This window comes from Hydra viridissima, unplaced genomic scaffold (genome assembly GCF_058129835.1).
Source record: "Hydra viridissima isolate aposymbiotic clone 2 unplaced genomic scaffold, HvirCarnegie_v1 scaffold_7, whole genome shotgun sequence".
Taxonomy (NCBI): domain Eukaryota; kingdom Metazoa; phylum Cnidaria; class Hydrozoa; order Anthoathecata; family Hydridae; genus Hydra; species Hydra viridissima.
Genome location: NW_028324306.1, coordinates 1,663,756 through 1,688,318, shown reverse-complemented (window position 1 = coordinate 1,688,318; position 24,563 = coordinate 1,663,756). Strand labels below are relative to the sequence as shown.

Here is a 24,563-nt window from a genome sequence, read left to right as displayed (position 1 = left end):
GTTGTAAGACTGGTTAAACCTGCACAAACCTTCTGTAAGGTTTGTTGTTGGACCTGATACTCTCATTGCTCCAAAACCTCCTCTTCCTCCAAAACCAGCTCATTTGCAAAATGTTCAAATACCTGGATTATTTTCAAGGCTGACGACAGATACAAGAAATGTTATTGTCAACAGTTTTAACAGTGTGCTTGAATCCATTGATCCATACGTCCCAGAGACGGTGAAGAAAACAGTCAGAGATGCAAGAAATGGAGTCGAAAAAAGAATAAAGTCGATCATATTCAACAAACCGGTTCCTGCTCCTCATCCCGTTGTTGCAAGGCCGGTTCCTGCACCGAGACCTGGATTATTTTCAAGGTTGGTAACATCTGTAAGAATAGTCGTTCAAAGACCGGTTCCTGCTCCTCGTCCCGTCGTTGCAAGACCGGTTCCTGCTCCTTATCCCGTCAAACCACAAATAAAGTTTGAATTGACTGATCATGCGCTAAATTATATCACCAAGCAATTTTCTTACTGCCCTTCTGGAAATTATCAAGACCCTTCCGCCTTTTTAAACATGGTTAAAGATGCTGTGATCAAAGTCACAGAAATAAACACAAAAACGAAACTTGTTTTAACATGCGAAATGACGCGTGTGAACATTGTCACTGGACAAGAAACTCTTCGCACTGTGTCCTTCCCGTCTAAATACGAAGTTGTTCTTGAATTGACAGATAAAAGAGAAAGCTATAAAACATGGGGAGCAAGAGTTCTTGAAAACGTGGTCAATTACAGCAAGGATGGATCCAATTGGAGAGTTTCCAAAATTTTAAAAATAGATGTCAACATGATTAACTACACTCCTCTTACCGCTTCGTCTTATATCGAGCTGCCTGATGACTTAAAAAACAAAAAAGCCATTATTAATATGGAAAACAAAGACAATGAATGCTTTAAATGATGTGTTACAAGGGCGTTGAATCTGGAGAATAATCACAACGAAAGGATTATTGAAAACTGGATTCTAAAATCGGAAGAATTGAAATGGGAAGGGATTGATTTTCCAACCAAGCTCAATAAAATCGACAAGTTTGAGGATAATTATAAAAAAATTAGCATCAACGTTTTTGGGTATGAAAACAAAAAACCTTACCCTTTACGAATATCCAAAAATTTTGATCGAAAGCATACTATTGATTTGTTACTCATTCCAAATGATGAAACAAATCATTATTGCCTTATTAAAAGTTTAAGTCGATTGTTATTTTCTTCCACATCAGCACGTCATGGTAAAAAACATTATTGCAGAAATTGCTTGCAATGTTTCAACTCTGAAGAATCGCTTCTTAAACATTGGGACTACTATTTTGATCATAGTTCGGTAAGAATTGAACTCCCTGAAAAAGGAACCACCATTCAGTTTCAAAACAAAAACAGGTCCATGAGAGTTCCGTTTGTGGTGTATGCTGACTTTGAAAGCTTTATCAAACCCATACAAGTTTAAAAGAAAGCCTGTCATAACTTATGAAAATCAGAATCATTTTAAAGCTGCAACCCAATGTCACATTTGCGAAAAAGATCTCGATGGCGATAAAGTCTTAGACCACTGTCATTTGACTGGAAATTACCGTGGAGCTGCTCATAAAAAATGCAACTTGGATTATCAAATTCCCAAATTCATACCCATCATTTTACACAATTTGTCCGGTTACGACAGCCTTTTGATTATTAAAAAATTAGCTGGAAAACTAAAATGTATCCCTAACAACGAAGAAAAATACATTAGCTTTTTAAAAGAAATTAAAGTGAGTGAGTTTATTAAAGAGGGTAAGGTGATTGAAGTAAAACGAGAGTTGAGATTCATTGACAGTTATAGATTTATGGCTTGCTCATTAAAAGGTTTAGCAGAAAACCTCATTAAAGATTTGTGCGCTGAATGTAAATCATTAGATGTGCAAACGTGTCAGAAGAGCTGTCAGAAAAACAAAGGAAAGGATTGCAATTGTAAACTAAATTGTAAAGATTGTAAAGCTAGAAGCGTAAAAAAAGAAGCGTAAAAAAAGAAGCGTAAAAAAATTTAATGAATAGTGGAACAAAACGAGATTTGTTGCTAGGAAAAGGTGTGTATCCCTACGATTGGGTTGACTCGATTGATAAACTCTCTGAAACGCAATTGCCTCCAAAAAAAGAGTTTTTCTCCAAACTCAACGATAAAGAAATAAAAGACGAAGACTTTGCGCATGCTCAAACCGTTTGGACTGAATTTGGATGCGAGACGTTTAAAGATTATCACGATTTGTACAATGTGTCTGACGTCTTAATACTAGTGGATGTCTTTGAAAATTTCAGAGACGTGTGCATGAAAAACTATGGACTAGACCCTGCTTGGTATTATACCTCTCCAGGTTTAGCCTGGGACGCTTGCTTGAAAATGACTAAAATAAAGTTAGAACTTATAAGCGATCCTGATATGCTTCTCATGGTTCAAAAAGGAATACGTGGTGGAATCAGCATGATTTCAAACCGACATGGAACTTCAAACAATAAATATATGGGCGATTCGTATGATCCTAACAAACTATCTAAATTCATCCAATATTTAGACGCTAACAATCTTTACGGATGGGCGATGAGCAAACCTCTTCCTACTCACGGATTTGAATGGATGACTGAAGATGAACTTTTAATTTGGAAATCTATGCCATGTATTTTAGAAGTCGATTTGGACTACCCTGATCATCTTCACGACGAACACAATGGTTATCCTTTAGCTCCTGACAAAATGATCCTCAACAAAGTAGAAAAGCTCGTTCCAAATTTAAACCCCCCAAAAAAATACGTCATACATCATGTAAACTTAAAGCTGTATGAACGATTGGGGCCAAAAATACAAAGAGGTATTAAATTTGAAGAAAGACCTTGGATAAAACAATACATTGATCTTAACACCGATTTAAGAACAAAAGCCGCTAGCGACTTTGAAAAAGATTTTTTTAAGCTCATGAACAACTCCGTCTTTGGAAAAACCATGGAGAATATTAAAAATCATGTAGACGTTAGACTAGTCACTAAAGAAGAAGAAGCTAATAAATTGTCTAAAAAGCCTAATTTCGAAAGTCGAACCATTTTTGATGAAAACCTGATTGCCGTGCACATGAAGAAAACAAAACTTGTTTACAACAAACCCATTTATATAGGAATGTGCATCTTGGATTTAAGCAAAACTCTATTGTTCGAATTCCATTACGACTATATCAAACCAAAATATAATGACCGTGCAAAGCTGCTTATGACTGACACAGACTCGTTCATTTACGAAATCGAAACTGAAGATTTTTATAAAGATATTGCTGGAGATGTTGAAAGCAGGTTTGGCACGAGCAACTTTAATAAAAAACATCCAGCCGTTCAAAGCGTTGGGTTCAAAGTTGGTGCTAACAAAAAAGTCATTGGGATGTTTAAAGACAAAACAGGAGGAAAGCAAATTGAAGAGTTTGTTGGACTTCGACCTAAGCTCTACTCTTACAAGATCCTTGAAGAAAAAGAACACAAAAAGTGCAAAGGGGTAAAGAAAAGCGTTGTCGAAAATAAAATAAAGCATCATAACTACAAAGACTGCTTAATGAATGGAGAAAAAAAGTTTGCAAAAATGAACATTATCCGATCTCATAAGCATGATATTTACACGGAAGAGATTAACAAAGACTGCACTCAGCGCTGAAGATGAAAAAGGAAAAATTTTGGAAGACGGAATTCGCACTTTAGCTCACGGACACTACAAAAACAGATTTAACTTGATCGACTACTGGAAGTTTTTCGGTCCGGATGATAAGAGCTCATCTGATCTGTAAACTTTTATATAGTAGCTTATGATCATTATAAAACAGTTAATAAACATGAATATATCACTTCACTAAACGAAAAAATTTTAAAGCAGTTTGATATTGAAGCTGCAAAAGACAACGAAAACTTTAAAAAAGTAAAAACTGAAAAAGCTTTCTTTATTGCAAAAACCATTCATCTTGTTCAAAGGTATGAAGACATTTTACAAACAAAACTTCCCTTTGAAGATATTTAAAAATTTAAGGCCAAAAAAGAAGATATTCAAAGACAATACTTTCAAACAGCGTCAAAACTTGTCGACTCTAAAAAGTGGACTCATATTGAAATTGAGCAAAAACCAATCTACTTGTACAAATGCAAATACTGCTCAAATGAAGATCTCAACAACTTTGAAATGGATGAGTGCGGTAAAAAATTTTGCATAAAATGTTCTTGCCAACAAGAAACTCTAGACATTAAAATAGGTTACTATCACTTCAACACAAACAAAACAGTTTGTTGGACTTCGACCTAAGCTCTACTCTTACAAGCTCGTCAAGAATAATCCACTTCCAAGAATGCATGAAACAATACAACGGAAAACAAAAATGCAAAGTTCAAAAGGAGATCTTTGAAAAACTAAAAAGCAAATTTTAAGCTTTAAACCTTCTCGTCAACTCCAATAAAAAAAGCATTAAATATTCCAAAATTACCAAAGAACATATACTCATCTTCTTAAAGCAACTTGGGTTTACCAATCACTATGAAATGTTAACTACATTTATTTCGTGCTGACTGGAAAAAGAATAGATGACATTGAATACTTGGAAGAACAGCTCATCAAGGACTATATAGAATTCTCTTCTCTCTATGACACTTATTACGGAAGAGACAAGTTGAAAGAAATTAAAAGAAAAAGCTTCATTAACGCGCAGTATATTTTGTTTCAACTTTTAAGAAACAGAAATCATCCATGCAAGATTGAAAACTTTTCTTTTCTAAAAACGATTGTTAAAAAAAAGTTGCATGATGAAATTTGCTCTCACCTATTTCAAAAACTTGGATGGACTTTTACACCCACTTTCTAATTATTGAAAAATTTAGTCGTTGCCTTAAAATAAGACGGAAATGTACATCAATGTCCTAGAACTCTCATCTCTATAAAAATTAGCACGAATATCAAAAATTAGCACGAATCAAAAACTTAGCACGCTTAAGTATGGAAAAAGTATGAATGTCCCAGAACTCTCATTTTCCTACTACTAGCGTTACATTACTCTTAAGAGTTTGGTCTTGTTATTTATTTGTTGAAACATGAAGTAAATATTTATAATATAATAATAGCCGACTAAAATGATTTAGAATATTTAGTTTTGTTTAGTTTTCATTTGGTATTAATGACGGTTGTATTAAAAAATCTTTAAAAAAATTTAAAATTTTATAATTCGACTATTTAATTAAAAATATGGGTAAAAAACCTTCTCTAAGGGTTGCAAAACGTTCTGAAATAATAACATTACATAAAGAAAGTTATTCAGTTCGTAAAATTTGCAAAAAATTAAAAGTTACCAGAAATACTGTACAAGATACCATCAGACGATGGAAAGAAACATTTTTGAAGACAAAAAAAGGCATTTTTGAAGACAAAAAAAGATCCGGTAGACCACGGAAGGCAAAAAAAGCTGAAGATAATAGTATAATATTGATGAGTAAAAGAAATCGAAGACTTACGGCCCCGAAAATAACTTTAGGCTTTAATAGGAGTCATTCAAAATCTATTTTATTAACCACTACGAAACGACGTCTTAGACAAGCAGGACTTTCTGGCCGTATAGCGGTCAAGAAACCGTTGCTACGGATTGGAAATAAAAAGATAAGGTTACAATGGGCTATAGACCACCAAAATTGGACAGAAGAAAACTGGGGAAAAGTACTATGGACCGATGAGCCCAAATTTGAACTGTTTGGGCAAAGACGTAGAATTTACATCATAAGAATGACAAAAGAAAAAATGATCCCAGAGTGTTTAGTGCCAACAATCAAGCATGGTGGTGGGTTAGTTATGGTATGGGGATGCTTTTCTTCAGCTGGTGTTGGTGACCTAGTTAAAATTGAGGATATTATGAAAAAAGAACAACATAAAACAATTCTAGAAAACTATGCTATACCTTCTGGCTTAAGAACTATTGGTCGTGGTTTTGTTTTTATGCAGGACAATGACCCTAAACACATCTCAAAATTATGTAAGAACCATATAAAGAAATAAGAGGATAATGGTGTCCTCAAAAACATGACCTGGCCGGCCCAATCACCAGATTTGAACCCAATAGAGTTACTGTGGGAAAAATTGGGCAGAAAGGTCAGACAAAATCCCCAATATCCAAAGAGCCCTGTGGCAGATATTAGAAGAATCCTGGTTATCAATTACACCCGAAATAATAAATAAATTAACAAATAGGATGCCACGGATCGCAAAAAAAGTGATAAAAACTCGTGGGTTATTTTTTGACGAAAAGATAGTTTAATAGTAACAGTGTTGTGTTTTTTTATTTCATTTTTTATATAATAATAATAATAATTTCAATTTTTTAATTAAAACTCCCATACTTATTTCAATTTTTTTGAAACAATTATGGGAGTTTTAATTAAAAAAATTAAGCAAAATCCAAGTGTCCGGAAACTTTTGGCCTGCAGTGTAATTGTTAGAAGTGGTAAGGCTATGTACACTTTGTGCCACGGGATGTAACAAACAACTCATGAACCTTCCTGAAGCATAATAACATTTGGTAAAGCGGATAATTAAGAGTAGGTACAAACGGCGGGGCGGAGCGGATCATTTAAACGGTACAAACGGCGGGGCGGATCATTTAAACGTTACTAAAGCGAGTTATATTTCATTAAAAAAAACGATTCAGATATAGTTTAAATTCACTAACGATATAATACTTAGAAGGAATTTGCAAATTACAATTTTATTAAACGACAAAAAAAAGTATATAAGTTTATAATATTTTATAAATTTTATGAACTCAAAAAACAACGTGATCCGCCAATTTGTATCAAGTGATCCGCCAATTTATATCAAGTGATCCGCCTAATATTATAATTGTTTGAATCGAACTCCTTTAATTTTAATGATTGTTTTACAAAAAAACAAGGTGATCCGCCAACTTATATCAAGTGATCCGCCTAATATTTTGATTATTTGAATCAAACTCCTTTAATTTTAATGATTGTTTTACAAAAAAACAAGGTGATCCGCCAACTTATATCAAGTGATCCGCCTAATATTTTGATTATTTGAATCAAACTCCTTTAATTTTAATGATTGTTTTACAAAAAAACAAGGTGATCCGCCAACTTATATCAAGTGATTCGCCTAATATTTTTATTGTTTAAATGAAATTCTGTAAAGTTAAATGATTGTTCTACAAAAAAAAAACGTGATCTGCCGATTTATATCAGGTGATCCGCCTACTGTTGTCATCGGCCAGAGTGAATGTTTATTGCTTAAAAACAAAATCTTACTTGAAATTCTTTTATTCAACTGCTTATTAAACTGCTTATTCATCAAAATACTCTTCTTATCACAAAATTCTTTTTCTTTTTAAAAATCCTCTTTAAATCTCTTAAAAATTCTTTTCTCTTAAAATCCTCTTTAAATCTCTTCTTCTAACAAAAACTCCAACTTCCTAGATTCTTTCTTTTTTTTGAGCTTTTATAGTTTTTGCTTGTTTTCCTGTTGCGATATCTTTTCATTTATTTATATGGCAGGTTGATGAGTCTTCATGTTTACGTCTTTTCTCGGTTGTTGTTTTTAACTTAATTCTTTTTGCTTTATCATTTATTGATGTGAAGAGTGGACGAGTCATCTTGTGGGTATCTTTTCTGATCGTTGTTTTTAACTTTTCTTATTATCGCTTTATCATTTACGAGTCTTCGCGTTTACATCTTTTCTCAGTTGTATTTAACTTTTCTTCTAACGCTTTATCACTTATTTATGTGAAGAGTTGGTGAAACTCTGTAAAGTTTAATGACTGTTCTACAAAAAAAAAACGTGATCCACCGATTTATATCAGGTAATCCGCCTACTGTTGTCATCGGCCAGAGTGAATGTTTATTGCTTAAAAACAAAATGTTACTTGACAGTGTAAAAAAAACTCAAAGCAAAGTTTGGAATGAAAAAGAGAGGGGGCTACACAACATGAATTTTAATTAAATATATTATTAAAAGATTTTATTTAAAGTAGGTTTTATTTAGTAGTAAACTTACGTAAAACTTTTAAAAGAAAAACAAAAACCATTATCAAAATGCAAGATATATTTACCATGAGGAACTAAAACTGCAAGGTTGTGGTTACCGATGTAATGGATAACAACAAGATCTGTCTGACTCAGGTCACAGTACACAAACTTCTGGAAATCATTTGAAATTCCTGTTGGTATAACTGTGGCAAAATGGATCTTTGTGTAAAGTGGCAGAGCCCGAGGAATTTTACTGGAACCATTTTGCTTCCACCTATACCCATCTGCCCACCAATCGTCTAAAAAATAATAATAATAATAATAATAATATATATTTATATATACACACACATATACATTGCATATACAATAAACAACCACAATATTTACATGCAACATCACTTGGTAACAAATAAGGAGAATTTAAACTTTTGTGTGAACTAAAAAGAGCATGATTTAACAACTCATCAATTGTATAGTTAGTAGGTTCCACAGTATAAAATAAAAATAGATATGGCAGGCAAAAAGGTGGAAATTGCTGGAATTATTGAAATTGCTTTATACATGGAGAACAACTTCACATCATATAAATTAAGTGACAGTAATCAGGACAACCAAAATTGTTGAGTAAAAAGAGCAAAAATATAAGCAAACAAACAAAGTTCAAAACATGCAGAGGTAATAATAAAAAATACAGCTGAGAACAAACCAAGTTTATACCAAGCTACAAATTCCTTATAAACAAAACAGATAATTTATGGAACATATTCAGGGTGTTAGCTAGCCTAATCATTAGCCAAATGGCACCGAGTATACTGTAGAATTCCCAATGGGTTTAAAGTTTCCAAAATTCAACACCTCTTTTTTTTTTTTTTAGTAGTAGTAGTGGTAGTGGTAGTGGTAGTGGTAGTGGTAGTGGTAGTGGTAGTGGTAGTGGTAGTGGTAGTGGTAGTGGTAGTGGTAGTGGTAGTGGTAGTGGTAGTGGTAGTGGTAGTGGTAGTGGTAGTGGTAGTGGTAGTGGTAGTGGTAGTGGTAGTGGTAGTGGTAGTGGTAGTGGTAGTGGTAGTGGTAGTAGTAGTAGTAGTAGTAGTAGTAGTAGTAGTAGTAGTAGTAGTAGTAGTAGTAGTAGTAGTAGTAGTAGTAGTAGTAGTAGTAGTAGTAGTAGTAGTAGTAGTAGTAGTAGTAGTAGTAGTAGTAGTAGTAGTAGTAGTAGTAGTAGTAGTAGTAGTAGTAGTAGTAGTAGTAGTAGTAGTAGTAGTAGTAGTAGTAGTAGTAGTAGTAGTAGTAGTAGTAGTAGTAGTAGTAGTAGTAGTAGTAGTAGTAGTAGTAGTAGTAGTAGTAGTAGTAGTAGTAGTAGTAGTAGTAGTAGTAGTAGTAGTAGTAGTAGTAGTAGTAGTAGTAGTAGTAGTAGTAGTAGTAGTAGTAGTAGTAGTAGTAGTAGTAGTAGTAGTAGTAGTAGTAGTAGTAGTAGTATAGTAGTAGTAGTAGTATAGTAGTAGTAGTAATCTTAGTTGGCCTCATTTTACGAATTGCCTAGCTCTGGCGCTACAAATTTTGCCCTCATGTTACAATATTTTGCCTGCGTAACAATATTAAGTTACACAGAATGTTCTCATCTTACGAATCTGCCCTTATGTCACAAAATGTGCATAGCATGAGGATGAGGGCAAAAACTGCACTCATGTTAAGCTACATAGTAACATCAGGGGATTTGTCATAAAAGTTATTTATTTTAAGATAAACGATTAAGCAAGCAAATAGTCAATTTAAACATGGCAAAGTTTGATGTATTAGTGGAATGATTAAGATTGATATAGTAATAAATTTAGATTGATAATATAGTTAGAACGATAACATATTAATAAATAATATTTATGTTGAACATATATGTAATAATATCTAAAATAAATTGAATAATGATATTGACAATATATTAATTAAGATTGATAATAAAGTTAACTAATACCTTAATCTAACTTTATTATCAGCAACAAACATAAATTTATTGCTACCTAGGTAGTAATTAATCTGCGTTTATTGATAAACCAACAATGTTATTGAACTTTTTGTTGACTAATCATACTAATTAATAATACCTTTGAGGTCCTCATTGATGTAAGTTCTATGTTTTTTTGGTACTATAACTAATAGAGATTTACAGAGATAAAGAATAGAATCAGGAGTAATAAAGTAGCAAGCATGGTAAAGAGATACAACCTTAGCAGATGGTTAAGATCAGAAGTAAGATTTGATCCTAGAAGTCAAAGGGTAGATGACTCATTCAGTACATTACTGTTCATAAATATAGGAAGATCTAGATTTTTGCGATAAGGTTTCCCAGAAAAAAATTTAGTCTTATCTGAGTTAGAGATAATTCTCTATCAAAAAAAGAAAAAATATTATAATTTCATTTTCATTGCAAAATTATAAGTTTAATTTTATAAAAAAGTTTTGAAAAGTTATAACTTTGAAAATATGTCTCACCCATTTTAGGGCTAGAAGTTTGGGTTACATGAGGGCTTCGAACCGGGATTATAGATATATTTCTGTTTATCATAAAATATATTCCTGGCTAACACCCCAACATTGCCAACAAATGTAAACAGTTTCAAGAACAAGTTAGACAAGTATTTAGCATTAAAAAAATTAACTTAATGAGTTTTAATAGTAATAAAAATTTTTAATACTAAAAAAAAGTATAAAAAATTTAAACAAAAATTACTTTTGGTCTTAAGTCTTCTAAGTAGTTTTTGTTTAAATTTTTTATTCTTTTTATTAATATATACCTATATTATCAAAAGTGAGTTGTCAAAGTGAGTTTCTAATTCACTCGCTGTTAACACAGCTATGTGTTAACAGCGAGTGAATTAGAAACTCACTTTATATACTACTACTAAATCATATTTTATATACTACTACTAAATCATATTTTATATACTACTACTAAATTATATATACTACTAATAAATTATAATTATAATTATAATAATAATACACATTTTATATACTACTACTAAATTATAATAATATTTTTAATAATATAGCAGTTACTATATTGTTATAATTTATGATTGTTTTCAGGCAAGTACAATGAAAGCACATTGGTGCTCACATTTTAAAATCATAACACAGATACTTTTAAACAGCATGTATAAAAAAGGTCATTTAAAAACCTACAGATTATTTTCTATAGCATGTCTTACACTGACATAATATAAAATAGACACAAGCATGTAAGTTTGTTATGGAGCCATTTTACAATAATAAATAAATCTTCAAATAAATTATAATAGGAAAGACAATTTTTAGCTTCAAAAAAATGTTGCATATTAAATGACATCTTGAAAATATTCAATATAATATTAAATGACATTTAGAAGTCCTTACATATTTATTAATAAGATATCTTGCTTTACTATAGCATAGCCTTAAGTAAAGGATAAACTATGCCTAAGTAATGTTAGATTTTACTTTAAACATATTAAAAGAAACAAAGCTATATACAGTCTTGTAGACTACATGTAGGCTACAGTCTACATTGTAGATTACAGGTATAACTTCTTTAAAGTCTAACTTTACTTTAGGCATCGTAATTGATTTTTACTAGTATAATCCAAAAACTATGCTATTTACTACATTATACTATTTTAGTATACAAATATATTTTAAAAATACAAATACTATACAAGTGCACTGAAATATTGCTGCCTAACCTTTTTCATGATTCACTTGTATGACATAAACTTCGCCTGCCTTAGGATTGTTGAGTGTAGTTGTTCTATCTTCATTATTGCTCTTGGCGATAAGATTTGCAATAACCTCTATTTTAAGGTGCTTTATGCTACCTATCAAAACAGGCACAGCCATTTACTAAAAAGTCATCATAAAAAAATTTAGCAGTATGTTTGTTCAGGTTGAATTCGTTAGCAGAAATTAAACTATTAAAAGTGCCGTGTCACTTGAATGATCCGCTCCGCTGATCCGCCCCGCCCCGCCGTTTGTACCTACTCGATAATTAAATCTTTAAATATTTAATCAAAATTTAAAAATATATAATATTTAAACGTTAAGTTTTGTTCATTTTTTTTGTAGCGCACACACATTTGATTCCCCACAGGGGTCTGCTAATAATTTTAAAATTAGTTTGTAGGAAAGGTGATTAACAAGTTATGTAGCTGTTAAGCCTAAACCAACGCTGTAGTTAACTATGTAAAATTAGCATGGCAGGAGTTCTGTGGGTGTTCAATTTTGCAAATGCAATACTTGGAGTCAGCTTATTAGCATTACCCTACTGTTTCAAAGAGGTTTTTAATTCTAAATTATATGTAAACATGTCTTTTTGTGAATCTCAAGCTTTTAAAGAAGTTAGAAGTTATATTAAAATTGTGTGTTATAAATATGAATTGTTAAAATTCTCAGTGTGGAATCATTTTGGCAGTCATTCTTATTCTTCTCTGTGGATACATTACAAAGGTGACTTGTGAATATCTTTTACGAGCTGCAGGATATACACGACAATCAACTTATGAACATATAGGTATTATTCTTGTTCTTACTTATTTCAAATCATAAATAAACAGATTTATTCTTTTTTACAATTTTTAAATGGTCTTTTAATTGCATCTACCCCCAAACAAAGTTGCTATTTTAACAATATCAATAAAAATTACTGCAGGAACACTTATTATAGCTGTAAAAAATAAGTTAATATAGTATAATTGCCATGGTTTGATCACTAGGATACTTAGATGCTCTAGTATGATCACTACAGTGATGAATTCTGCAGGTTAATTCTAATGCTAATTTGACTAAAAAAAGTAAGGAAAAACATGTAGAAAATGAAACCATACTTTGCAATAGACCTTTTAAGAGTAAATGATTGTTAACATAGCATAAATTTTTTGATTTCTGAGAAAATTTGAAACTTAAAACTTCAACTTCTGTGTTGGTTTTCCCCCCGAAGGTATCAATTTTTACAATCGTGGAGTCCAAATCCGATTTACCTAATTTTTAAGACATTTTTATAATGAGATTGTTAAGTTCATTAGCTAAGGAATGCAAAACACTATCCTAAAAATTTGCTAGATCATGAAACTGAGCTTCATAACATTTTTTAATGTAGAGTAAAAATTTTGAAAAACATGGCATTTTTGCCCAATTTAACTATACAACAGCAACAATGCAAGTTTATTCAGGTTTGACCAAATACTTTATTTCTTATCAAACTTAAACTCTAATGATAAGCATTGAAGTGTACCTGGAGTTCAAGCATGATCCACATCAGTGTGTATTATGCTTGGACTCCAGGTGTACTTAAATCTCACATTTATAGTTGATTAAAAAGTTAATTTTGATATTTTTACTTCTTTTAGATCAACATGAGCTTAGTGTTATCACTTATTTAGTATTATATTTGTCATTTATATAATATTGTTTATAAAGTACTTAGCTGTAGTGTAGTATGCTTTTATTTGAATTGATTAAACAGTTTCAATACTTAATTTTAATATCTTAGCTTCTCATTTGTTTGGACCAATTGGAAAGTTTGCCACAGAAATTTGGTATTTCTTATACTTTTCCTTTTTATTATTTTTAATAACAATTGCTCTCATATTTTTTTTTTTAGTTGAGTTCTCTTTACAAAGTTTTAAAATAGAGGTTGTGTTTAAGTTAGAGACTTTGCTTGGTGTTTTCTAATCCTAATAGTTATTGTATGGTGGTATGAGTATATGGTAGTACCTAAATTCCCTATGATTTAAAATTAGTTATAAAAATTTTATAAAAATGATGTGGGGTAATGTATTACGTTTGAGAAATGAAATAAGTCCTTAAAAGTGAAAGTAAAAAGTGATCTGGGTATGAGTGTTAATAAAAGTTAATATGGGATATATTATTAGATACAGGAAAATTAAATTATTCCTCAAAAGTGAAATTTAAAATAAGTTTTAGAAATTTGGGTATGAGAGAACAGAGAGTTGGATCCAAGTTGATTAGGGTTGATGGATGTAATGCAGAACGAAGGAATACGGACTACAGGATGACCAGTGGGATATAGATAAAAAAGTATAAAATGAGGAGAGAGAAAGAGATTGATGGAACCTTTTCTTAATTAGGTTTGAATTGAACAAATATATTTCATCCAAAATCAAACTGGAAAATAAATAATGATAGAATTAGAAAATGAAATATTATTGCGACGAATGAAAAAAAATTATTCTATTGAATCTAAAGGAAAAAAAAGGAAATTAGACAATTGATTTATTCTATTGTAATACATTTTTCACAAATGTTTTTTTTTTTTTTTTTTACATTGTATGTGAAGACATTGTGGTATAAAATATTGTATTACAAATATAACATTTTTATTCTTTATTTATTTCATCCAGTAATGCTTTACATATATTAATTTTCTGATGACGTGAAATGCAAAATGTATCTTTGCAAATATATTTGCTTCATGTTGGACAACAAAGCATACTTTTTCCGATAAAGTCTTTTCTAATCTAATTCTGCTTGCTCTTTGTTGCTGCTTTAAGATTGATTTTTTTACTGCTTCGGACATTTTTAATAAAAGATTTTTTAGAATTTCAACATTTCTAAAATTAAATCAAACCTAAAACATGATAATTGAGGTTTTTCTTTAACAAAATAATTTTGATTACACAACTAACATTACCCAAGCTGGGTTGTGTAAAAGTGTGTTATTTTAAAAAAAACAAAAACATTTTACCATTTTAAAATAAAAAATTAGTGAATTGAGAAATTGTTTTTCTTGTTTCAGTACAATTGGTTTAGTTTTGGGCATATTGATCTCCTACCAAATTGTTATTGGTGATCTTGCTCCTTCAGTTATGTATAACTTAGTTGGAGTTCAGGTATGCTGACCCATTGATAAGATTGCCTAATTTAAATAGAAGCACAAAATGAAGGTTTTTAAGTTGTCTAATTTTTTTTTAGTTGGTTGTGCTTTTTTAGTTTACTATTTTTTTGTTAGAATTCCTGGAATTCACGTGCAGCATTAATGGTAGCATCTAATATTGTAATGGTTCCTTTATGCATGATGAAGAAAGTCTCAAGTCTTGCTGCCTTCAATTTTGTCACAGTTTCATTCTACATCTTGTTTATGCTTATTGTAGGCCATTATTTATGTGTATTAATAATTATTTGATATTGTCTTTAAGGGTAGTAAATATTATCTTTTTATTAAAAAAAAATATTTTTTTATAAAAATTTTGACCCAAATTTCATTTCTGTATATAAGGAAAGAATTCTACGCATGCAAAGAAATTTTGTTTAAATTTAGAAAATTTTAACTTCATATTACATTTATTAGGGTGTGCTACTCTTTGAATTTTTTCATACTGTTTATATCATAAAACTTTTAAAGTTTTTTGATATGCAATCATGTGAAAAATTGTCTTTGATGTTTCCTTTGGTAGAAAAGTTGGTTCTAATTGTAATGCTTTAAAAAACTGTTGCATACACCTATAGCGTTTAGGATATTGTGTTGATATTTTCAGGGTTAATATACATTTTCAAACTAAAAACAATCTTTTTTATTATAGGTTTTTTGCCTTGCTTTGCCAAACATTGTAATGATCAAATTTTGGAAACAGATTGAGCTATGGAATTCAGCAGCTATTTTTCAATGTCTACCAATGATTGCCATGGCGTTTTCTTGCCAGACGTAACTTTTTTAAAATCTAGTATTTAATTTTATGAAAACTTTTACAGCTTTTCTGGTTTTTGTAGCTTCAGTATATAAAAAAAGCTAAAGAAGAAAACATTTTTTTATAGACAAGTCTTCATGATGCTTTCTTCTTTACCTGACCCTAATATGAAAGCAATGGTTGACATTATTGATAAAGCTATTGATCTTTCAGCTACATTATACATTGGTGTATGTTTTTTTTTTTTTTCTTTTTGTTTTTTTTCTTTTAAGATTGTAAGTTTGCATTTTATTTGTGTAGTTAAGATGCCTTAAGTTACTATTAAGTGTATAAATACTTTAGATCGTTTGCAGTAAATATATTATTGTGTGTAATTTGCAACTTTAAAAGGTTCTTTAGTGCTCTTAACACACGTTGCATTTTATTGTGTGTAATTTGGATTGGTGCCTAAATTATTAGAGAATAGATTTACTTTAAGAGAGGATATGTAAAAATTGATAATGTTTATTGAAAAATGAGAATAACACCTCTTTTCTATAGTGTATAATTAAGCTTCAATTACTGCTTCTATACAAGATTTTTGACACATTTGAACCAAATCAATTTAACATTAATAGAGCTTTTGTGCTCTTAATAACCCTCCACATAAAGCAGTCCAATCAATTGAATTTGGTTGTGAGTAATAAAATAATATGTGGATTGTTCCAGTGTCATTTGAAACTACTGTCTATTCAGGGCCTATTAACTATTTCCAGAACTTCATTGCTGGTAATTAACTTTAAAACTTTGTAAAAAGAGTTTAGGAGGTTAAAGGCAATAAAATTTTCTGGTGGGCTATTACATTTGATTAAGCAATTTTATTATTATTATTATTATTATTATTACTATTATTATTATTATTATTATTATTATTATTATTATTATTATTATTATTATTATTATTATTATTATTATTATTATTATTATTATTATTATTATTATTATTGTTATTATTATTACTATTATTATTATTATTATTATTATTATTATTATTATTATTATTATTATTATTATTATTATTATTATTATTATTATTATTATTATTGTTATTATTATTGTTATTATTATTGTTATTATTATTGTTATTATTATTACTATTATTATTATTATTATTATTATTATTATTATTATTATTATTATTATTATTATTATTATTATTATTATTATTATTATTATTGTTATTATTATTGTTATTATTATTGTTATTATTATTGTTATTATTATTACTATTATTATTATTATTATTATTATTATTATTATTATTATTATTATTATTATTATTATTATTATTATTATTATTAAAACTATGTGGTATGTCATACTGTTATAATAACACATGCTGTTGTTATATCAAGAGCATTTTGTTTGTTCAATTTTAATTCATCTAATCTATTAGATGAATTAAAATCAAATAAATAAACTAAATAAAATGGAAATTCCAATCACAAAGTAAAAAAAAAAAAAAAAAAAAAAAACACAGATGGGCATTTTATATCATTTTTCCCAACAATCAAAGCAAAAAATTTAAAAAAAAATTACTTAATAAAAAACAGTGGCGTAGATTGGTGGGGGAAGATGAGGCAGTTAAACTTTTTTTGGGATGGCAGATTTGTAAAACTTTTTCTAATTCTTAACTGAGTGCCATAACACATTACTTAACATTTTGTTTTTAAAAGCATCAACTATTTTCTATAATGAGGCAAAGGAAACACTACTAATGAAGTGGTGCTGCATACAGTAAGCTAAGAGATAAGTTTAGTTGATTTAGTCGAAGTTGATAACAACACTATAAAAAATGCAGAAAAAACCCTGGAATGAGTTCAACAATCAATTAATACAAACTGTATTAATTGATTGTTGAACTCATTCCAGGGTTTTAGAGCCCATCATAGTGACAATGCTCTGTTCAAAGAATGATGTTGAGAGGGAACAAAGAGATGACCATATTCAGACTATCAATATCCTTGGGATGAGAAGATTCAAATTGGAGATTTCTGTTAGAGTTAGAAAAATATTTTAACATTAATCCTGAAGAAATTAATAAGTTCCCAGCTAACACAAAGCGTTCGAGTATGTTCGAAGAACATTAGAAACGTTCTTAGAATGTGCCCGACCGTTTCTAACATTCTATGAACATTTCTGGAACGTTTTGTGTAACTGGGTTTGTATAAACTCCAATGGAAATTCCTGACTTGTCCTTTCATGGACAGTCAATAGAAAGCTGTATACAAAGTCTTTGCATGTAAGAAAAGAGGTTCATTAGAAGTCAAGAGCTGTCAAGAAAGATCATGCCTAAAAATCAGTTTTAAAAGGATCTGATCATGTTAACCAGATTAACAGAATTTAATGTAAACAATTTTAAAAGTTATATAAAACTTTTAAGTTATAATTTTTATTATTATTTCTTATTATAATTATTATTTTACTTTTTTTAAATTACAATTTAAGATTTTTGAATTATTTAAGTATAGCTTTTAAACTAAAAGTAGTTTTTTTATGGCTAGAAACTAAATAATGAATTCTTTTCTTAAGCTTATGCTAAAATTAACTTATTAAATTTTTTTACTTATCAATTTTAGTGTAAGCTTAGGAAAATATTTCTGCAATTAACTTGTTTACTTCAAGGTGGGTCTGTTTGGTTATCTTGCTTTTTATCCAGATAATATTTATGGTGATATTCTGGACAATTTTGCAGCAACGTTTGTCTCTGATTTCATAAAGCTTGGTAAGTTTGCACCTGTCTTTAATTGCTTTAAAAATTTTTTTTTAATTTTGTATTTTTTTTAATTTTATATTTACAATAGAGTTGGTTAATTTTGGGATGTTTTTACACATTTATACTAAATATAAATTTTTGGAATTTTCAAATTTTACTTTTTATATAAAATAAAAATAAACAATATAAATTAAATAATAAACGTTTTGTATTTAAACATAAAAGCAGTCTTATGAGAAACACATAAACATACTCGTTTAGATTATATTTTAAAAAATAAATTAAATTTAAACAAGAAATTTTCTTAATTTAAAAGGTAAATATTTAACAATGATTGATAGTGCATGGAAAATTTCCAAATAAAAATTTTTACTAGTCTGATCAAATTTTTTTAATTCAGACATACTTTAATATTTTTCTACATAGAAGTTGCCCCACTAAACATTTTTTTTGCAAGCTTTAAAAATATTTTTCTGCTTAAAAGTTGCCTCACTAAACTTTTTTTGCAAGCTTTAAAAATATTTTTCTGCTAGAAATTGCCCCAAATTTTGAGTTAGTTAATTATAAATCAAATTTTATAGTTAAAAGATTATCTTCAGAGAAGTATAAGGAAAGATTTTGTGTACCAAGAGTACAAGGTGATGGTGGTTTGATAGGTATATGGGGATGCATTCTTCATCAGGAGATTTTTAAATTTTTTATACAGGAAGAATTAACCAGTAGAATTACAAAGAGTCCTTAGAAAAAAAAATTTTACCTACTGCTAGATCATTTTTTGGAAGGGATAAAATAGATTTTCCAACAGGATGACACAATGGCACATACTGCCAATTCGGTGAAAGAGTGGTTTTAAAGGCAACATATTATTCTTCTACCCTGGCCAGCACAATCACCAGATCTGAATTCTATTGAAAATATTTGGTCATGGATGGACAAGAAATTATCAAGAGAGAATGTGGAGAGCAATACGCTATTGAAGCTTGCACCAGAAAAAATTTATAATGAAATTCCATAGCAATTATGTGTGCATCTGATTGAATCTATTCCAAAACATATTTGAGCCTGCGTAAAAGCACTTGGTGGTCATGCAAGATACTGAATTAAAGCATGACATTAGATTTTTGACATTTTTTTTTATTATTATAGTTCTTTGGCCTGATTCTCTTTTTAATTGATTTTGGCTCCAAAAGGATATTTTTTATTTATTTTTATTTTTTTTATTTTGGTTAGACAATTTATTCCAAATAAAAAATATTTAAAAAATCTCTCTTCTTTTTTTTTATTTTTTTAAAAAGCATGGAAATAAGTAATCACTAAAAATCTATCCTTATATTTTTAAAAGTCACTGTATAACTACAGAAATTTGTAGATAAGCATTTTGGGTATCATCATTCACACATATTTGGACAATAACTCTTTTAGCTCATGATCAGTCATTATTGAGATCTCTCTGCAAAATTTTATCTTCTTTATTCAATCTGTTAATTTTTGCAATTTTTTTTCGGCAGCAGCATAGCTTTCAGTTGATTTACCTCCTGTTTACAATGCCTTGATACATGTTTTACAAGAGCAACTGTTAAGTACTGTTCAATCATTTTTGCCAAGTACCTTGTATCATCAGTAGCACTAGGTTACCCAGAATGCTTTTGTAAGCAATACTACTGTTTCTTTAATTCCTGAATGGTTTTCAATGCACATGAATGGGATATGCAATTCAGAGAGTTTCATTACTATTGAAACAACAAAGATGTAGACCTAATATAGAAGGTTTATTTCTGGGCAAACTGATTTTTTCCCCTCATCTTTTTTTTTTGCAAAAAAAACCAAATGAATTCCAAATATAGCTATTTAAATTTTCACTACAAAAATCAACCCTTTTTTTTAACTTTTTTGTGAAAGAGAATAGTTGAATTGGGCGTTTTTTTCTCTGCGTTATTAGCAATCAGTGTTTGTTTAAAAAAAACAAATGATTCATCATACTCTTTTATTTGTTGATTCATCTTTTTTATTTGGCATGTTTCAATGGATATACAAAAAAGAAGTTGAAAAAGAAAATATTTTACTGCATGAAATATAAGTAAAGAAAAATATTGTGATAAAAGTGCTAGGAGTGCTTGATCAACACTGTATCTTGTTTCTTAAAACTTTATCCCTCGTTAGGGTAAGTCCCAAATAAATCAACTCTATGGGATGTAGATTATTTTCATTTATCTCTTTTTTGTTTGTCTCGTTTGTCTCGTTTGTACTTTTCAGTTGTTATTTTTTATTGATTTTTATTACAAGGATTTTGGGTGACAGGAGTGCTTAGTTTTCCTCTCATTGTTTTTCCTGCAAGGACGGCAATTAATTCAATCTTATACAGCCGACAAAGAGAAGTAATCTTTTTTCTCTTTTAAAGTTTTTAAAAATGAAGTATAAGAAGAATTTAGTCAATCATTGAAAAGACTTTTGTTCATTTTTAGAACGAGCATCGTGATCTTATTTTGAGTGCTGATGATTATATTGCATCTGATAAATATATGTACATAACGCTCGGGTTAGTATCAGGTACACTTATTGTTGGAATCTTAGTTCCAAACATCGAGGTAGTGCTTACAATTACTGGCGCTGTTATTGGAATATTTTTGTGTTTCATTTTCCCGTCGGTCTTGTTTATTGCCGCTGGTGGTAATGAACAAATGAAGAGAGGAGCACAGGTATCTTCGATAAATTTAGACATCGTAGACATTAGTAAATCTCTTTATCTACTAAAAGAGTTTACATTCTTATGAAGAAATGTTACTCGTGATAATCTACTTATATGTTGATTTCCTTTTAGGTAATATTGTTGGTGTCAGTCGTGTCCATGATTTTCAGCACACAGGCCATTATCTTGAGCTCACCTGTGCATTCAGTAAAAGTTAAGGGTGAAGGTTTAAAACTTACTGAGATAACTCCATCTCTTGTTGCTAGTGATAATATTCAAATTGATAATGTAGGGATTGATCGTCATTTGAATACTTATATCGGCTTGAATGAAATTGTAGCGGACTTAAATGAAAAGGACGTCCTGTCGGAGTTGCGTAACGATCAGACTGATTATTCAACAGAGAAAAATGATAGTGTTAGAGAAACTCAAAGAGAAAAATTAGATGAAAATATTTACTACCTAAAATTAGATTTACCCTATATGAAACAGAATGATTCGATTGAATCAGAAGACGTTTTTAAATCGACTTCAAATAAAGACATGGATGTTCGTGGGACCTAGTAGAAGTTCTAATAATAGTTGAGCAAAGTTTTGCAAAATTAGGCAAAAAATTAGGAGCCTTATTTAATTGGTGGCTTTGGTAAACTTATTTAATTTAAATTAAAAATTAGAATTAAAGCCTTTTCATATTGCAACAAACATTTGCTAAGTTTTAAATATATTTATCTTGAATTATTTTTAAATACTCAATTTTATATTTGTTTATTTTAAGCTTTTTTTTTTTTTTTTTTAACACAATACTGCTTTAAAATGTTAAAATTTAAAACTCTAACTACAAAAAAATACAAAAAGTAAATGATCTGCTATTATTATGGAAAATCATTCCAGAAGAAAAAATTAGGTTTGGTTTAGTTTATTTCAAAAAACGATTAAAACTAAGATTCATTCGTTCAAGAAATTCATTTTTTTGTGTGCCGCAAAACATTTTCAAAATTTTAGAAGTAAGAATATAACACTTGTTAAGACTTCTTGAAAAAAAAACAACTGTTTTTTCAAAGATTCTTCCGTGTCTAGGAATAGGGGTGGTAAACGATTAACGATTAATCGACTAATCGATTAAAAACTATTAATCATTAATCGATTAATTAACAAACGATTAATCGATTAATTTTTTTTTTAATATAACAACTTAGCGTTTTTTTGTTTCAAAGATTTTTACGAACATTTAAAAGCGTTTTTTTAACGAACAAGACTTGTGTTGACTTCTATGTTGATTTGCCTTTATTTTCCGGCATCCGGTCAAATATTAGTATAAACAAACAAAAACAATGCTTTTTTCATAGTGCCGTTTCTTAACCACCATTTACAATGTCGTTTGGAAAAAACCGCTCTGAAGTTTGGAAACACTTTTTATTGGAAAATAAAGGCAAATCAACATACAAGTGCAAACATTGTTCAGTTGAACTTAAATTCCATTCATCAACTTCAAGTTTCTTGTATCATTTAGAGCACAAACATAAAATTTATTTGACAAAAGTTATTTTAGAGAAGTACAGCCAAGTATTGCTACCTATTGTAATAATACAGGTAGCAAAGCTGAAGATGTATTAGCTCGTTTAACTGCTGTTGATCGTATCCCTTTTGCAACTTTGGCCAATAGCAAAGATATTAAAAATGGCTGGAAAGCTCAAGGACTTAAAATCCCTAATGATCGACATGCTATAAAGACAATTGTTATGAACTACGCAAACTCAATTAAGTTAAAAGTTGTTCAAGAGCTTCAGCAAAAAAAATTAAAAGGAGAAAGGTTTTCAATTTCTCTTGATGAGTGGACTTCTGGTAAAACTAGAAGGTATTTATGTCTCAATGTACATTGTTCAGACAAATGTAACTATGGTCTTGGGATGATTAGAATAAATGGTTCGTTGCCTTCAGAAAGAGCTGTTAATATTGTTATTGAGAAATTAAATGAATTTGGTTTAAATTTGATCAATGATGTTTTTGGATGTGTTACTGACGGTGCATCAGTAATGAAAAAAATGGGACGAGAAATGGGAGTTATACACCAACTTTGCTACTGCCATGGAATTCATCTTGCTGTATGTGATATTCTTTATAAGAAAAAATGCTTAGAAATAGAAACAACTCAAGAAGAAATAATGACTGATGAGATTGAAAATGAAACATCTGATTCCGACCCTGATGATGAAAACAACACTGAAGAATGCTGGAATGAGGAAAGTAATAGCTCTGTTTCACAGGAAATCCAGTTTAATGAGGACTATGGCGTTATCATATTGAAGGTTCGTAAAATAGTCAAACTTTTTAGAAAATCTCCACTTAAAAACGATTCCCTTCAAAGTATTTGTAGAACAGATTTAGGAAAAGAACTCAAGCCTATTTTGGATACTAAAACAAGATGGAATTCGCTAATAAGTATGTTAAAACGATTCTTAAAATTAAAAAATGTTATTGCAAAGGCTCTTGTTGATATATCTAGAACAGATTTAATTTTAAAAGAAGAAGAAATAAAACACATTTCTGATATTGTTCAGGCTCTACATGTTGTAGAGTTAAGTGTTATGGAACTAGGGAAAAGAGACTGTGATCTGATAAAATCTGATAAAATTATTTTGTTTTTACTATAAAATCCTAAAGAACAAAATACTAACATTGGTCAAAAATTATTTACTGTTGTCTCGGAGAGAATTGTTGAAAGAAGAAATTGTAATATTGCTGGTTTACTGTGCTTTTTACATAACCCAGCTGACTACAAAATCAGACTCAGAATTTCCAGATAATCTTTTGAAATACCCACATAAAAATAAAATTGCTAAAACTGCTAGAGAAATATACCTACGTTTATTTCTACATGAGGAAGTAGAAGAAGCATATCAGTCTGAGTTAGAGTACACTTGTAATGAAGAACCATTAAGAAAAAAAACTAAAGGTGAAGAATTAGCAGAAATAATAGCTAATACAGCTTCAGCAGCAGGTAAAACTAAAGGGATAACTTTTAAATCTTCCCCTCAAGAAGTTTTGACATGCATTAAACGTGAAATTGCAGTTCTCGAAAGCACTGGAAACAGGCCAAGTTCTTTAGAAAAGATTTATAATGCCATTCTAAGTCTTCCCCCGTCTTCTATAGAAGCAGAAAGAAGTTTTAGTGCAGCTGGTTTATTTGTTACTAAATTAAGAACTAGCTTAAACGATGATACTGTTGATAATTTATGTTTTTTAAGATCATATCTGATTAAAAGAGAAATAAAATCATAAAAAATATAAATTACTTTTTAATAAGTTATAAACACATTTTTTCTAAAATTAATCGATTAATTTTTCGAAATTTAATCGTTAATCGATTAATGTAAAATACCGATTAATCTACCAGCCCTATCTAGGA

At 29.7% G+C, this 24,563-nt stretch overlaps 4 protein-coding genes across 11 annotated transcripts in view; 3 read left to right on the top strand and 1 right to left on the bottom strand.

Annotated features, from left to right (window-relative positions):
* The window catches only part of LOC145184630 (putative sodium-coupled neutral amino acid transporter 10), a 175,894-nt gene that overhangs the window by 55,390 nt on the left and 95,941 nt on the right, over positions 1 to 24,563 (top strand). Inside the window, exons 2-12 of one of the 2 annotated variants that reach the window (XM_090092241.1) lie at positions 12,192 to 12,350; positions 12,466 to 12,583; positions 13,562 to 13,607; positions 14,828 to 14,921; positions 15,041 to 15,178; positions 15,612 to 15,733; positions 15,844 to 15,946; positions 18,381 to 18,480; positions 20,755 to 20,846; positions 20,934 to 21,167; positions 21,290 to 21,903. The exons of the other annotated variant lie outside the window; for it this stretch is intronic. Of the exons in view, the coding sequence (XP_089948367.1) occupies positions 12,267 to 12,350; positions 12,466 to 12,583; positions 13,562 to 13,607; positions 14,828 to 14,921; positions 15,041 to 15,178; positions 15,612 to 15,733; positions 15,844 to 15,946; positions 18,381 to 18,480; positions 20,755 to 20,846; positions 20,934 to 21,167; positions 21,290 to 21,721 (1,563 nt within the window). The 5' untranslated portion in view covers positions 12,192 to 12,266 and the 3' untranslated portion in view covers positions 21,722 to 21,903. Of the gene's footprint in view, positions 1 to 12,191; positions 12,351 to 12,465; positions 12,584 to 13,561; positions 13,608 to 14,827; positions 14,922 to 15,040; positions 15,179 to 15,611; positions 15,734 to 15,843; positions 15,947 to 18,380; positions 18,481 to 20,754; positions 20,847 to 20,933; positions 21,168 to 21,289; positions 21,904 to 24,563 lie in introns of those variants that run through there. 2 annotated transcript variants of the gene reach the window in all.
* Positions 1 to 24,563, top strand: part of LOC145184712 (exportin-6-like) — a 138,534-nt gene that overhangs the window by 55,390 nt on the left and 58,581 nt on the right. The window lies entirely within an intron of this gene.
* Positions 2,060 to 3,830, top strand: LOC149885552 (uncharacterized). Its single transcript, XM_090093351.1, has 3 exons — positions 2,060 to 2,876; positions 3,177 to 3,471; positions 3,653 to 3,830. Exons 1-3 carry the CDS (start codon positions 2,060 to 2,062, stop codon positions 3,828 to 3,830), a joined length of 1,290 nt encoding a protein of 429 aa, XP_089949477.1.
* LOC149885551 (uncharacterized) lies at positions 7,326 to 12,042 on the bottom strand. 3 transcript variants are annotated; one of them, XM_090092264.1, is made up of 3 exons: positions 11,760 to 12,038; positions 8,130 to 8,345; positions 7,326 to 7,924 (listed from the first exon to the last, which is right to left on the bottom strand). In XM_090092264.1, exons 1-3 carry the CDS (start codon positions 11,911 to 11,913, stop codon positions 7,899 to 7,901), a joined length of 396 nt encoding a protein of 131 aa, XP_089948390.1. In that variant the 5' UTR covers positions 11,914 to 12,038; the 3' UTR covers positions 7,326 to 7,898. The 3 variants fall into 3 exon arrangements, with proteins under 3 accessions (XP_089948390.1, XP_089948389.1, XP_089948388.1); XM_090092263.1 differs by having other exon boundaries at positions 7,326 to 7,843; positions 11,760 to 12,037; XM_090092262.1 differs by having other exon boundaries at positions 7,326 to 8,345; positions 11,760 to 12,042.